Source organism: Populus alba, chromosome 10 (genome assembly GCF_005239225.2).
Source record: "Populus alba chromosome 10, ASM523922v2, whole genome shotgun sequence".
NCBI lineage: Eukaryota > Viridiplantae > Streptophyta > Magnoliopsida > Malpighiales > Salicaceae > Populus > Populus alba.
The window spans coordinates 11095968-11112240 of NC_133293.1; the positions used below are offsets into that span (position 1 = coordinate 11095968).

The following is a 16273-nucleotide window of genomic DNA, read 5'->3' on the forward strand; positions in this document are numbered from 1 at the left end:
ATTTTCGGGTGTTTGGCTCATGTACACATACCCGATGTCCAGAGAACAAAGCTTGACAACAAAAGCTTTCCTTGTGTTTTGTTGGGCATGAGCGAAGAATCGAAAGGGTACAGGTTATTTGACCCTGTCAAAAAAAGGGTTGTGGTCAGCAGGGACATAATTTTTGAAGAAGACAAACAGTGGGATTGGGCTGTTTCATATGCTGATCAAATATCTTTTGATTTAGTCTGGGGTGACACTGACAATGGTGACCTTGGTGTAAGGGAAGGTAACGATGAAGAAAGAAGAGCAGTTGGTAATGACAGTGTTGAAAATTTTGAAGAAGAAGCAGAAGAAATTGTCTCTGTGGAAGAACGGCGTGATCACGAGAGAGAGGAAAATGCAACGGGCAGAAGTGCACAATCTGGCAGCCACTATGCTCATCCAACGGCTGCTGCATCGCCAGCTGGTCGTGTAGGTGAGAATCCATCTCATCCAACGGTCCGCGTGTTGCCAGATAGTGGGATGGATGACAGAGGGGATCTAGCGGCAAGCAGTGGACATGGTGGCAGTGCTAGTGGCAATCCAACGGCGCGCAGACATGCTGATGACAGCACTGGTGACAGAGGAGCGTACTATAATCCAACGGCTAGGAGAATGGATGGCAGCGCAGATGCTGATCTAACAGCTCGCAGACACGCAGGTGATCGTGCGGTCAGACACGCAGGCGGCTGTGCAGATATTGACGATCCAACGGCTCAGATACGTCCAGGTGTCTGCCTTGAGCGAAGTCCAAATCGAGCGGCTGAGGAGAGTCCATCTGTCGGCTCTGTTGGCTTGATTGACAGTCCGGTCAGCTTTAATCCAACGGCTGATTTTTGGGCAAGTGAAAACCGAGAGGGAGATCTGCAGACATGTGGCAGAAGAGAGAGGGTTCCCCCAAATTGGATGCAAGATTATGTTACTGGAGAAGAATTCTCTGATCCTGAGTCGAATATGGCATTTATTATGTCATCTGATCCATTTTATTTTGAAGATGCTGTGAAGATTACTCACTGGAGACTTGCTATGGATAGTGAAATAAATGCTATTGAGAAAAATAATACATGGACGCTCGCCGAGTTGCCGGAGGGAGCTAAAAAAATTGGGGTTAAATGGGTCTACAAAACAAAATATAATGAGCATGGAGATGTTGACAAATACAAGGCGAGGCTAGTTGCGAAGGGGTACTCACAACAACACGGCATTGACTACACAGAAGTTTTTGCTCCAGTGGCAAGAATGGACACAGTACGAATGATTATTGCTTTAGCGGCTCAGAAAACCTGGACTATTTACCAGTTGGATGTCAAATCAGCGTTCCTGCATGGAGAGTTGCAGGAAGATGTTTATGTTGCCCAACCAAAAGGGTATGAAAAGAAGGGAAGAGAACATCAGGTTTACAAGCTACACAAAGCGTTATACGGGCTAAAACAAGCTCCACGAGCCTGGTTCAGCCGTATCGAAACTCATTTCATCAATGAAGGATTTTTCAGGTGTGAAAGTGAGCAGACGTTATTTACCAAGAGAAGCAGGGAAGGAAAGATCATCATTGTAAGTGTGTACGTTGATGATTTAATTTTTACTGGAGATGATGCAAATATGCTATTTGATTTTAAAAAATCCATGATGAGAGAATTTGACATGTCCGACTTGGGGAAGATGAGGTATTTTCTTGGAATTGAAGTATTACAGAATTCAGGCGGCATCTACATATGTCAAAAGAAATATGCACTAGAAGTTTTGAAGAGGTTTGGTATGATGGAGTGCAACGCAGTGAAAAATCCAATAGTTCCTGAATGCAAAGTCAACAAAGATGAAGATGGAGTTAAAGTAGATGAAACATATTATAAGCAATTAGTGGGCAGCCTAATGTATCTCACAGCAACAAGACCAGACATGATGTTTGTGACTTGTCTCATCAGCAGATATATGGCTAAACCTACGGAACTTCATCTACAAATAGCAAAAAGGGCACTTAGATATCTGAGAGGGACGGTAAATTTTGGAATTCAGTACAAGAAAGGGGGAAGTAATGAGCTACTCGCATTTACGGATAGTGATTATGCCGGAGATATGGAGGACAAAAAAAGTACAAGTGGATATGTTTTTGTGCTAAGCTCAGGAGCAGTCTCATGGAGTTCGAAGAAACAACCAATAGTGACCCTTTCAACAACTGAAGCAGAATTTGTAGCAGCTGCGATGTGTGTATGTCAAGCTCTTTGGATAAAAAGAGTCTTGAAGGAACTAGGATATTCCAATGAATATTGCATACAAGTGAAATGTGACAACAACTCAACTATTAAATTGTCTAAAAATCCGGTGATGCATGGACGCAGTAAGCATATTGATGTGAGATATCATTTTCTGAGAAATCTCACTAAAAAAGGTACAATTGCATTAGTTCATTGTGGAAGTCAGGATCAGGTGGCAGATTTAATGACCAAGCCTTTAAAGCTTGATGCATTTCTGAAACTAAGAACACTGTTGGGAGTTCAAGAAATCATTGATGTAAACTAACTGCATACTGCAGTAAGTTTAAGGGAAGCAATGAAGGGGTTTATTTTAGCATTTGAATAAGTCCATTGAAGTCCCTGGTCTTCAGGAAGACATTCATGGTCAAGCACTAGTTAAGGATTTCAGTTAGGTCAAGCACTAGTTAAGGATTTCAGTTATTTATTTTTAGCTAATGTACATGCCACGTTACTATAAACGTGTGCTATTTTCCAGTTGATTTGTTATCCATGTAAGGCTATTTATTAGCCACTTTCATTCAATAATATTTCATTCATTCGATTCAATATTCTCTGCTCATTGTTTTATTCTCTACATGGATAAACTTCTTTTGTGATTTTATTTGTTTGAGAAAATTAAAATTTTGACTAATACCACACGTGTCTAATTAATATGATAAAACCCAGCCTCATGCAAGAAATCACACTCTAGCTTTCTTATGATATACAAGTTCTTTGACTTAAATGCACCAATCAGTGAAATTTTAATGGTTACCAATCTCCATTCTCGAAACTCATTTTGAGTTCTTGTCAGAAGAGAGTCAATAAGGACATTAATCCAGTCTTTTCCCCTTTTCATGGTTTCTGCAAAAAAGCTCTGAAACTAGTATAAATTAACTGAGGAATTAGTTAACAAGCCGACCTTAGCTCAGTTGGTAGAGCGGAGGACTGTAGTTGTTGCTGTAATCCTTAGGTCGCTGGTTCGAATCCGGCAGGTCGGATTTTTCGTTTTTAACCTATTATCCTTTTGTTATTATTCTACAGCGGTCTTCTTTGCTAGAAGATTGGGCGACGGTTGAGTATTTGGGTTAATGGGATTGGTTTGATTTGATGGGTGGGTGGGACGCTAAAAAACCATTTATCGGCGTCGAGGTTTTGACTTCCACGATTATCGGTGTCCTTTAGGATTTGAATAGAGATGTCGTGTTCTTGAGCAGGATTGATTTTCATTTTCATTTTCATATTTTTATTTTGGAACAATAATAGGGTGCTTCTAGTTAAAAATAAATCAAATTTAACCAGTGAGGAGAGTTGCACTTGAGGAAGGAAGCGGGCACTTCGTCTGCACTTGAAGTGCAGGAAATTACAAAATACCCTTCATGTCACCATGTTGGATTACAATTTGCATTGGTGCGTCGTCTATTTATGATATTTTAGGTTCAAAATAACTTTTTACAATCCAAAAAAAAAAAAAAGATGATAAGAATTCAGAAAAATCTTCAAGGGAAGAGAAAGAAATCGAGTCTTGAATTTGGGAAGGATAAGAGAGAATATAGGTTACGTGGGGTGTTAAATTTACGTGAATGCATCAAGCAATATGAACAGTAGACTTAAATAAATTATCCAAGATATCTGTCCAGAATATGAATGAAGAAAACATATTTTCTTAACCTTAACACCGGACATATTCATCGTGTTAGACACTGTTAAATAGTAAATTTTAATTTTGTCATATTTAAATCATTTTTCTATATTGGAGAAACTAGAACTAGATTGGAATAAAGAAAAATAAAAACTCTAGAAAATACATGGACTTACTAATTAAGGATTTTGGTTGAAAGTTAAATGGATTAGTGGAAAGCACAGTGATTAGCGTTAAAGCATAAGGTTCAATTTTGTTAAATAATATATTTATTTTTATTTTATTTATTAATAATAGAATAATATTTTTAATTTAAACTATATATAATCTTTTTGTATTTAGATTAATTTGAGCACTTTAAAATAGACAGATTAATAAAAATTCTAACATCTCTTTTATGCTTGTATTATTTTTATATTAATCTAGATTAATTTAACACGCCTTATAATCTACGTCCTCTCTTATCCACCCCAAATTAAAGTCTCTGTTTCTTCCTCCTCTCCTGAAGATTTTTCTGAATTCTTATCATCTTATTTTTTTTTTGGATTGTAAAGTAATTTTGAGCCTAAAATATCACAGAGAGACGATGCACCAATGCAAATTGAGCTACAAACTCATTAGCTCTTATCATCGCATGTCATCCAACATTAAGACATTAAGGGTATTTTGTAATTTTCTGCACTTCAAGTGCAGACCAAGGGGCTGCTCCCTTCCTCGAGCGCAGCTCGCCTCATTGGTTAAATTTAATTTATTTGTAACTAGAAGCACAAGAGATAGAATTTTGTATGGATTAAATAAAAATATCTTTTAGTGTCGAATAAAAAAAATATTAATTTATTGACATGAATGGACTTCTTCTTTATCCTTGATCAACAATTATTTGGAATGTAGTCCCATTTCACGACTATAGTTTTTGTTACGTGTCAAAGTAAACTTTAAGATTCAAGAAGGTTGGATGTCTTCGAGTCTGGATGGAAGGAAATGGTTAGCATTCTCGAGGGAAATATCATCATCCCTCCTCGAAGAGTTTTTCCTTAATTAGTGTCCAGTGATACATTTTTACCGTGTTTAAAATTATTTTTTCAGGAGATTGTAGAAAATCATGTTATTTTTTAGATATTTTAAAATGATTTTTATATGCTACTATTAAAAAAAATAAAAAAAAATCTCCTGAAAAATATCTGTATCCATAGCAAGCTTGCTAGTATAATGGGGGCTTGGTCTTGGATTTGTACTGGGCTTTCTACCTTGAATACATCTGGGCTAATTTCCTCGAGCATTGGATTTAGCACGCAAAACAAGCCTGAGAATTCCATGAATCCCCACAACGTTGTAGTTTTTGAAGTACAAGTTCACCGATCATCAAAAGTTCGGGCAAGGGTACAGCTGACACATTCTGTATGTCCCATATATACACTTTGTTCAATCAAATGTTGGAATCCCAGCAGCCTTGGGCAGTGAAAAAAAGAAAAGCCGAAAAATGGACCGACCTGCTAGGAAAAGAGATAGCTATCGTAAATTGATTTTTCAAAGTATTTTTTGTTTGATAATATTTTTTATTTTTTAAAATTTATTTTTAATATCAATATATTTAAAAAATTTAAAAATATAAAAAATTATTCATTTTTTTTATAAAATACTATCTACACCAGGTTCCCTAACAACACAGTCACGAGGAGTGTAGGTCTTTAGAACACTGTTTAATGGTTTACCTGTTTGTTGTAATGAAAGTTTGTGTGGACTATGAAAAAGGAGGAGGCGAAGGTGTCAAGTCATTGTTTGGCAGAGAGTCAAGGGGGTGTGCCCAGTTGGGTAAGTGGGCGGTGGACACATATCTTTAGTGAATAGTGAAAGATGAGTGACAGGTTGTCATCAAATCCTCTTTCCAGTACCTCACTGAAGGTTCTTTCCTGCCCATAAAAAGTCCTTAGTTAGACTAATTCTACAGAATGTTTGTTTATTTTTTAAAATTTATTTTTAATACCAATGTATTAAAATAATCTAAAAAAATATTAATATAAAATAAAAAATAATAATTTATAAAATTTTTAAAAATACATTTTTAAAATACAAAGATAATCCGGGCTATAAATCTTATTATTATTTTTTTTATTACAATCCAGCTGAAATAATATTGCATGAGACTGTATAGCCTTCTTCTTCTTCTTCTTCTTCTTCTTTTTTTTTAATGTGTGCGCGTGTCTGTGTAGTGTCTACAGATGAGAGGTTTAAACTCAATAGGCCGTACGTTAATTATGACCAGTCCATTACATACATAACTAGTCCATAACTAATCTTCCATGTGCTTTTCCTTCGATGAGATTATTTTTCCTTGACCCAATAAGACAATGGGCGATTTTTGGGATGGAGACATCAAATTATTAGGTAGTGTTTGGGTGGTTGAATAATAACACACTAGATATGATAATTTTTTTATAAAGTTGTTAATTTGGTGTGCTCTTATAGTATAAAAATTAATTTTTATCGTGTTTAAGATTATTCTAGTGAAAAAAATTTTGTCTCACTAAAAAACATATGCCATAAGTCGACATGATAATAAAAATAATTATTGTCATAGTTTTAAAATCTTATTCAGAGGTCGACTTGGAACCATATATACTAAGGTCATGTGACAGGCAGATCATTGACCCGAGTCAATATAAAAATAAAATTATTATTATTATAGTTTTAAAACTCAATTATATGGTCAACTTGGGGCAAGCCTTATACCATTGGTTTGGATGACCAACTTAGGTTGACCCAAAGCAATATAACAATAAAATAATAATTATTATTGTAGTTTTAAAACTCGATTTGGAGTCGATATGAAATAAGGCTCAAGTCACGGCTTGAGAAGGTCAATCCGGATTGACTCAAATTAAAAAAAATCAAAGCAGTATTGTTTTGAACAAAAAATATATATAAAAAAATCAATAAATTTTTTACTCATGTTTTATCTCGGGTTGATCGAATCACATGTTGGCCAAAGTTTTTAACCATTCAAATTATATCAATAAAACAAATTACAAGTACAATTCAAAACTCACCAAACACAGAACAAAACAATTATTTATTCAATCATATTATTCAACTTACCAAAGAATCCCTTAATGTTTTAAGTAAAAATGATCTAATCATAATATGAGTCCACCATATATAAATGTAATTGCAGTCTACATCGTTCTCTGGAACTAAGTATAGTTTTTCTCGGTGGATAATTATAAATACTCTGCAGTGCACTCGATTAGTTATACTGGTGCAGTGGCGGGAGAACCAAGAAAGATGTGGAGCAAGGTTTACATTTTAGCAGGGCAGCAGCTTGGACCATACCCTATAATGACAGCTAAAATGGGAATCGATCCCTTGCCTCAGGCACTTAATAACTACGTATTATCACTTCACGGGACCCTCGATTTAAATTAAAACACACTCTTCAGACTTCAAGTGTGGCCTGTGTCTGTATATCATGGGCTGCTATGCTGAGTGTTGAACAATCAGAAACTATTTTCCAAAAACAAAGAAACCACAACATCTAAGTTACTTGGACAATCTAAATAATAATAGTGGTAATAGAAGAGTATTGCTGGGATCTGCATGTATATGATTCAAGTCAAAAGCTGTAATTTGACCACCCCTTAATTTATGCAGTACTGCTGCTCGCTAACACTGTTGCATTGCCGTGTTATTATTATTGCGCCGCATGGCAAGGGTTCAAACCTGCTAGGTCATACACAAGAAGTTTATTGTTTTTACGGATCTTCTAGTAACTAGGGTGTGTTTTGACCAGGTTTGAAAGGTAATCAACCTAGCAGATATTATAAAAACTAGTGTACGTAGATTTCCCCTCTTGCTGTAATATTAAGAAAAATTTAACCAGACTGGTAAGAAGACTACCGTGTATATATTACGAGTCTATGACACGTTTATGAAAGAAGATGAAGGCCTATACACATGAAAGTGATGATAACATGGGAAATCTGGTCGTCAGAAAAAGGGAAACAGCAATAAGAACCAAGCGATGGGAATATTGGGAATATACATGCATGAAAGGAGGCATAGGATTCCCAAAACCTTTCTCTTTAACAAGAGCGTGCTTTGCAGAAAAGAGAGGGAGAGGGAGAGGGTGAAGTGAAGATCCAGCCCCCGCCTTCAAAAGGTGGCTCTAATACCAGTGATGGAGCCCCCCGTAGGTGTAGTAGGAATCCCAAGCAAGCAGGCGAACCGGGCCAACATTCGCATCAAAGCTAAAATATTATGAATTAAACAAAAGGGTTTCCTTCCAAAATATGCTGTGTGCAGCTTTTGGTTCCACTCGTGGGGTCTTTTTCCTCTTCCTTTTCCTTATACATTGCTTATGGGATCAAGGAATATTTTGGCACTCAATAAACTCTGCCTGGATAAAAACAAGCCTTTTGATTTTTTTTTAAAAAAAGAAAAGGAAAAGAAGGAAAACGAGAAAACAGCAGGGACAGGATTTCTTTTTCTTTTTTAGGAGGGACAAGATTGAATCGTATGCCGCGTTTCATTATGGTTAAAGCTTCATGTTCGATCGATTGAAAATTATATACCATTGTCAAACATAGAGAGCAGCTGAAAAACTGGTAATTAATCGCCCTTTGTGAATTGTGAAATAAAGATAAAAACTTTAATAATGGTGCTCCTGATCATCTAGGCTTTGTTGATTAGTTTTAATTGTAGGGTAAAAACACTCTCTCTTTTTCAGCCTTCTTTTTCGACTTTGGTGTCCTCTTTTTTGATAGTCCAACTTGAACTGATGAAAAGGAAATAATTAGGAAGCGCGCAAACAAATCTCAAATCGGGGCCCTTAGAAGGAAAAGCAAGAACAATAATAATTTCTTGAAAAACTTATCTGCTGGGATTTGAATATATAATAGAATGCACGAACAACAAGACAGATTAAGATGTTGTTTGGGGTAAAATTAGACAAAATTTGCTTTGGATCAATCCAGTGAAAAGGCAGTTCACCGGTCGTAAAGTTTTTCCGGACAAAATTGTTTTCCTTTCTGAAAAAACAATGAAACCAATAGTAACAAGGACTAAAACATAACCAGTAAATTAAGATTGTAGTAACTAAACTCTGTACGACCAGATTAACAAACTATAAGAGTTTAAGTGTTAACGATTCATCATTTTTGTTTAGAGTTGAGAAATTATAGACAAAAAGACGTCTTAATTTTCTTGCTTTTGTAATTTTTTCTCTCTTTCCTAAGAGCTAGTCTCCCTTTCTTTCCCTTCCATCGGTTTCTTAGAGTCTAAAGGAGTTTGGTCATGGGCCCTGTAAGGCTGTAATTGAACAACGCAATGAAATAGCATATCAAAAATAAAACTCATTGCTTTCGAGAAAGGTTGTCATTGACATTAGTGTAGCGGTAAATTTTTAAAATGTTTTTTTTATATATAAAAATATATTAATATGGTATAAATTATAAAAAAATTAAAAACACAAATTTAATTTTTTGAAAAAACACAATGTCACGGCAATAACAAATACACCTATGATTTGGTAGAATAAGAGATGCTATGTCCCTATAATTAAGTTTTTTATGCTAATTTGAATAAAAAATAACATAGTAATAAATTGAAATCATATATATAAAAAAAATAGACATTTTAATAAACTGTCCCTATAATTAAGTTTTCATTATGCTAATTTGAATTAAAAAAGATTAACATAATAATAGATTAGAAATCATTATATAAAAATAAAATTGATTCAATGACAAATTAGAAAATCAATAGGGATAAACTAGCCCTTTCTCCTATTAAACAAATTAAATATGGCCCATTTCAAATATCGGCACCTTTTTTTCTTGGCAAACTGTTGCCATGTTCACTAATTAAGCTTTCGAAATAGAGCTCTTTCTTTTCCATACAGGCGCTGGTTTATCGATTTCACACATAAATAACATCATCATCATCATTTAAAGATGATTTTAAAAACGAAAAAGCAATGTAATTTAAAGACTACATCATTAATGGAGCCAAGATATAGTGAAAAACTTTAAGTATTTATGGACATAATCTAGAGCCCCGTTTATGCAGTCCAAAGTTAAGGTAAGTTATCATGTGTTCACTGAATATTTAGTACCTAATCATTCTCATCTCTCCTTTTGTTGAGAATGGGAGCGTAAAAAAGGCCCTCGTGTTAATTCCTTCTCTCTTTTTTTCCCTGTATTTTTTCAGGGTAAAGAAAACTTGAAAGGAGACACACATGGCAGACGCTATATAGCTGCTGAGGTGGCCGCTCTGCTCGACACCATGAGTTCGCTAAAAGATGACGCCTAAGCCCCACCCCATCCAGTCAAAATATCAATCTCTTTCGGAACTTGGGCCTCTACCAAGCTTGGCGAATCATGGCAAGTATTTTCACTTTTTCAGAAAGCATATTTACATTAGTTTCGCTCTGTACTTCTTCTTCTTCTTCTTCTTCTTTGGAGTGTTTTGGTTAAGTATTTGACTAGCACTTGAACTTTGGGCAATTGTATAGCATCTTCTTGTACTATTCTGCACTATGCGTTAAACTATTTGACAGTGCACTGTTGTGCTGTGAATAAAATCTTAATAGTTCACTATTGTATTGACGTTAAATATATATTTTAAGAAATTAAATTAAACTAAATTATTTAAGAAATTATTTATTTATTTGTAAAATCCAGAAATATCATAAACAATGTAAATTAAAAAAACAAGAAAGAAAAAACAAGTTGTTCAAAATTATTCTATCTCACTTATATTCGTAATCTCCACGTCTCTCTCCCTTCTCAAAAGATGAACCGTTTGATAAGAAGTTTGATATTTATCAACCTCCTTTATGTGGGACTCGTAGCAGGTCTCTCTAGATGTAAATATCTTGACACAACCCACCTCTTTCTTTAGTTCCATATACAAGAACAATCACCGTATATTTTCTATCTCCCAAAAAAGAAAAACAGGACCATAAATTTCATCGTTAAATTCTTGCTGGTGTATTGGCAGATTTAGGTATTTTTACTGTCAGTAACTCCTTACTGGGCACCCTATCTAGCATCTGCATGTCAAATGATTTTCACTTATCTTCGTCGAAGATGACATAGAAAAGGAGATTAAAATCACACCACCACATTTTGTCTAGTTCCTTTTTTTTTTTTTGGTGCGTGCGTGTGTGAGAGAGAGAGCTGATATATCAGTACAATAAAAACAATAATAGGAAAAGTGAGCTAGGCAGATAGAGTCAAGCCGCAACGAGATAAGGACCGAAAGAACAAAAATCGATATTCGTCTTCAATCAAAGCCGAAAACTGAGGCCACAGAGATATGTAGAATTTCTTGAACTTTCCGAGCACTGCCTAACTTTGCTAGGGTCTTTTCACTCGCTGGGAAAAAAAAAAAAAAAAAAAAAAAAGAAGCTTTGCTGGGGTCCTTGTGTATACGTTTCGTGTGGTTAATTATTCGAAAGTAGGTTTGAAAGTCTTGAATAGGATTCCATGGGGGTTTATCTTGCTGTTTGATGGCTTCTCGTGGGGAAAATATCCACCGTCCCCTCCAGGTGTCTCTGCCAGTTATTTCCGCTTTAACATGTCAATTCGCATATTTTCTATCTCCGTTTCAACGATCATTTCTATTTTGTAGCTTTACTCTTGTAAATGGAGCCTGTTTTATCCAATCAGTAGCCACACCTTTTCTCCATAGTTTTGGCGGGAGATTTATTGTCAAGAAAACGACGTCCATTGAGATGGCCATGCCATTAATTAATCTGTGGTTTTTATTATTGTTATTATTAATTAATGCTCTTGGGCCTTGGGCGTCCCGGGAGGGCTCTCCCGTTCCCAGAATGACAAGACAAGGTTGCTCGTTTAGCACGCGTGGAATGGAGAGGCAATGAAAAGTTCAATTGCTGTGGAAGTATACAGATCTTATAGTACAGTATTGTTAAAAAGAAACTAAGGCCGTTTGGTACTGCGGTCCAAATGGCTTTTTGCTCAATTTCAAATTTTTTTTTTTTTTTTGTTAAAATTGAGTTCGTTTTGTACTTTCTGGATCGTTTTGATGTGCTAATATTAAAAATGATTTTTAAAAAATAAAAAAACATTATTGGCATACTTTTCGGAACGAAAAGCTATTTGAAAAGCAACAGCTACCACACTCCCAAACACCCCCTTAGATTATAATGTACATTTAATTATAATCAAGTGTAGTTTAGTATTTATGCTCTGTTTGTTTCAAGGAAAACGAATTCTTGGAATTCGTTTTCCTTACTTTCCCATGTTTGGTAACAAACTGAAACAGTAAGTCAACGGAAACTTAGAGCGTGTTTGGTAGTGTGGTAGCGGTTGCTTTTCAAATAGCTTTTCGTGCCGAAAAGCATGCCAATGATGTTTTTTTATTTTTTAAAAATCATTTTTGACATCAAGCACATCAAAACGATCCAAAAAGTACAAACCGAACTCAATTTAGTAAAAAAAAAAAAAAAAAAATTTCAAAATTTGACGAAACGCAGTTACAAACGCAATGCCAAACACTCTCTTAATTCCAGTCAACATACAATCACTGCTTTGAGAAAGGAAAGTGTTTTCCTTCGGTTAAAAAAAGGAAAACACTTTCCTTTGGCGTGCAAGTGAATTATAATTCACTTAGCAGCGAATTATAATTCACTTCTACAGTTTCACTGCTACAGCGAATTCACTGCTACTGTAGCAGTGAATTAAAATGCAGAGATGGCGAATTATAATTCACTGCTACAGTTCACAGTTACTGTAGCAGCGAATTATAATTCATTGCTACTAGCAGTGAATTAAAATGCAAAGGTTATTTTTTTTTTTTTGATTAATTAAGTCCTTAATTCTCTTGATTTCATAATTAAATCAATTTCCAATTAAACCCTTGATTTAATTAATTAACCTAGTCAAGAGTTTAATTAAATCTTTAAACTTCCAATCATGTTGCCCTTAACCCAAATTTTAATTTCATCCTTCATTTATTTTATTTTTATTTTTTATTATTTTTTTTAAATAATAAAAATAAAAAGGTCAAAATTGGGTTATGACAATTGTAAGTGATTAAATATTTTATATTAAATATTTTATATATATTAGATAAACTTGAAAAAAAAATTAATTCATTATTAAATTATTTTCCAGTTCATTTTCCATAACACAACCAAACACTGGAAAGTGTTTTCCAGTTTATTTTCCATAACACTACCAAACATCGGAAAATACTTTCCCGGAATTCACTTTCCAGGAATTCATTTTCCCCGGAATTCACTTTCCAAAAGGAAACCACTTTCCTGCAAACAAACGGAGCCTTAGTTATATATAAAACATTCACATGAGTAAGCGCAAGTACTTTCATACTATTCGGATAGCATGTGCAGCGTCGTTAAATAGCCAAGCTCAAGCTTCTACACCACCGTTGTAATCCTCACGGCATGGCCTCCATCCTGGAATGATGCGTGTGGCAAAAAATCCTCCATCCTAGAATGATGTGTGGCAAAAAATATTGGGTTTTGTGATGATAACCATTTATTTTTTTAATTCTTATTTTCTCTTTCCTTCTCAATTTCAAAGCCTTTTTCAAGGCATTTTCCAAGCAGCCATTCGATCTATTTTTCTTTCATATTTGGCTTATTTTATTTTTATTAATTTTTTTATTTTATATTATCAATTGAATTTAATTTTTCTTTCAATTTAATCCTTCTTTGATTTTCTTCACCTCTTTCATTTTTTATCCTCATTATTTTGATTTTTAGTTATTCTTTTTATTTAATTATCTCTTCAATTATATCTCTCAATATTTTATACCATTTTGTTAATTGGAGAATTTTTTTCAATTGCATCCTGTAATATTTTTATCATTCTTTTAATTGATTTTTTTTCAATTACATCCCTCAATATTTTAGTTTATTTTATTTTATATCAAATTTGATTCATTTTTTTTATTACCTTTTTTTTTTAATCCTTTTTTTTTTTTTTCTTGATTTTTATACATCAAGATTTTATTAATCATGATTTTGTTAACTTCTCGATTCATGAGTTGGTAAGATTTGACTGGGTTGGCTTTAATTTTTTATTTAGTTATATATAAAACATTAGTTAATTTTAAAAGTCAGCTATGCATGACATTCACATGAGTACGCGCAAGTGCTTTCATATTATTCAGATAGCACGTGAAGCGTTGTTGGATAGCTAAGCTCAGGCTTCTACACCAACGTTGTAATCCTCACGGCATAAAGATGAACGAAATTACCAAGAAGCTTTACACCATACATGAAGGCTTGTTATTGAGCCAAATATACAAACGAGGCTCATCACTAACTAATAAATTATCATGTATATGATGGGAGATGTGACTTGAAAGACTTGTCACAATATACATAAATTTGTGTGTTATGTTTTTATCTTTGTTTTTAAGTGTATTTTAAAAGTATTTTTTATTTGTAAAAATATTAAATTTATTATTTTATAGTTTTTTTTATAATTTCAATATACTAATATAAAAATAAAAAAAATATTTCAGTATATTTTTTAATAAAAAAACTTTCAAAAAATTATGCAGTAAAAAAAACATGTCACGCATGTTTTTAAGCCACGAGTATATAAGATATTTGAGAATATGATAATTATTGAATTTTAAAGTATTTTTTTATTTAAAAATATATTAAAATAATAATTTTTTATTTGTTATAAAATTATTTGTGATATTATTACATTAAAAAATTTAAAAAAATAAAAAAAATCTTTTAAAAAAATATTTCATGAAACATCATTTATAATGCAATTCCAAACAAACAACGCCAAACACTTATTATTGAGCTGTGCTATGGCCTCTTGAAAGCTACACCCTGCCAGGCCTTTAACCTCTCCTCAACGAAAGAGTGCAGATAAGATTCGTCATGAGATAATTGATATTCCTCCTACCAACCACCACATCATAAAACATGTCTCACAATTTTGCTGTGATATTATCTCGTTGAATATTTTATTTAGATTAAAACAGATGGCTTTTATTCATTTGAGTACAGGAGAGTTTAGAAAAACATAAAAATGATACAATTATATATAAAAAAATATAATTAGCAGAAAATATCAATATTATTTTTATCAGAAGAGAGCATCTACGACGACGGACCGCCAACACCCGCCATTAAACTTGTATCAGACAGGGGCTACAAGAGCGAAGAGTCTCGATCACTATGTAAAAGCGACGCGTACACGTGGACCAAACAGGCAGCACCATTCACGTCGCAACAAAAACTTTGAAATTTAAAATGAAGCGCTCAAAACACTTTCACCACGTTCTACAGCAAATGTGTGACTATATGGAATATTAAAGGCACCATAATGGAATGGAAGCAAGGAATGCATGCACGTTGAGCGGGTCTGGTATTGTTGTGTTGGTATTTTTAATTTATTAAAATTATTTTTATACATAAAAAAAATATTTTTAATATCAACACATAAAAAAAAAAAAATAAAAAAATATTATAAATTCAAAATTTTGATAAATGATGTTTTGAATGTAATATCAAAGATGCTTTAAGAGGTTGTTTGTGAACATGATAATTTTTTGTTTTTAAATGGTTTTGAATAATGCATTTGTTTTGAAAAATTATTAAATTAAATTTTTAATATTTTTTTTATAATTTTGATTTACTAATATGAAAAATTATTTTATTAAAAGAAAATCATTTTTAAAAAAACAAACCACACCACAACATCAAATAATAAGAAAAGAAATAATTTATTCATGTTAAAATATGAGATCCAAGTCAGGGTAACACGGGGGTGTGTATGATCATTGTTTTTTTCTTTTAATAATAAAGTGATAGATCTCTATTTAATTAGCTCTATCTAAACTTTTGCTGTGTCACGAATGAGATGAGATATACTTACATTAGTACATGGATATCAAAAGTCACAATATTTACATGTTTAATCCATATATTAATAAATAAATAAAAAAGAGAGAGGAAAATGGAGTAGTGGTCTATAATAGTCAAATACAGTAATAATGTGTTTTGATGTGGAAGATAGTTTCTGTCTTCTGAAGTGCTGTTCGCCATTCATCGATATCCATCTATGTCAAACTTTCCTCCATAGCCGCTCACGAAAGCAAGAACCCGTTGATGTAAATTAATTAATATTTATTTTCTTTCATTTTTTAAGGGGTGTTCGGCGCTTACAATAGTTTTTTTTTTTTCAAATTATTTTTTTATATATTTTCAAATTATTTAAATATACTAATATAAAAATATATTATTTTAATATATTTCAAAATAAAAAATACTTTAAAAAATAATAATAATAATTATTATTATTATTTTATTATCATCCTAGACACCACCTTTGACCTCCCTTCTTTCTTTCACTTGCTTGGTATG

The 16273-nt window shown here is 33.3% G+C and overlaps 1 protein-coding gene and 1 non-coding gene across 2 annotated transcripts in view; one reads left to right on the forward strand and one right to left on the reverse strand.

Moving 5' to 3' along the window:
* Positions 1-3169: 3169 nt before the first annotated feature.
* On the forward strand, positions 3170-3253 carry TRNAY-GUA (transfer RNA tyrosine (anticodon GUA)). The gene is given in 2 exon segments: positions 3170-3206; positions 3218-3253. It is a non-coding gene; the product is annotated as a tRNA-Tyr (tRNA).
* A 9742-nt stretch (positions 3254-12995) lies between these two features.
* Positions 12996-16273, reverse strand: part of LOC118046554 (probable serine/threonine-protein kinase PBL3) — a 49217-nt gene continuing 45939 nt past the window's right edge. Inside the window, exon 7 of the mRNA XM_073412109.1 lies at positions 12996-13180. Coding sequence (XP_073268210.1) covers positions 13155-13180 — 26 coding nt within the window. The 3' untranslated portion in view covers positions 12996-13154. The remainder of the gene's footprint in view (positions 13181-16273) is intronic.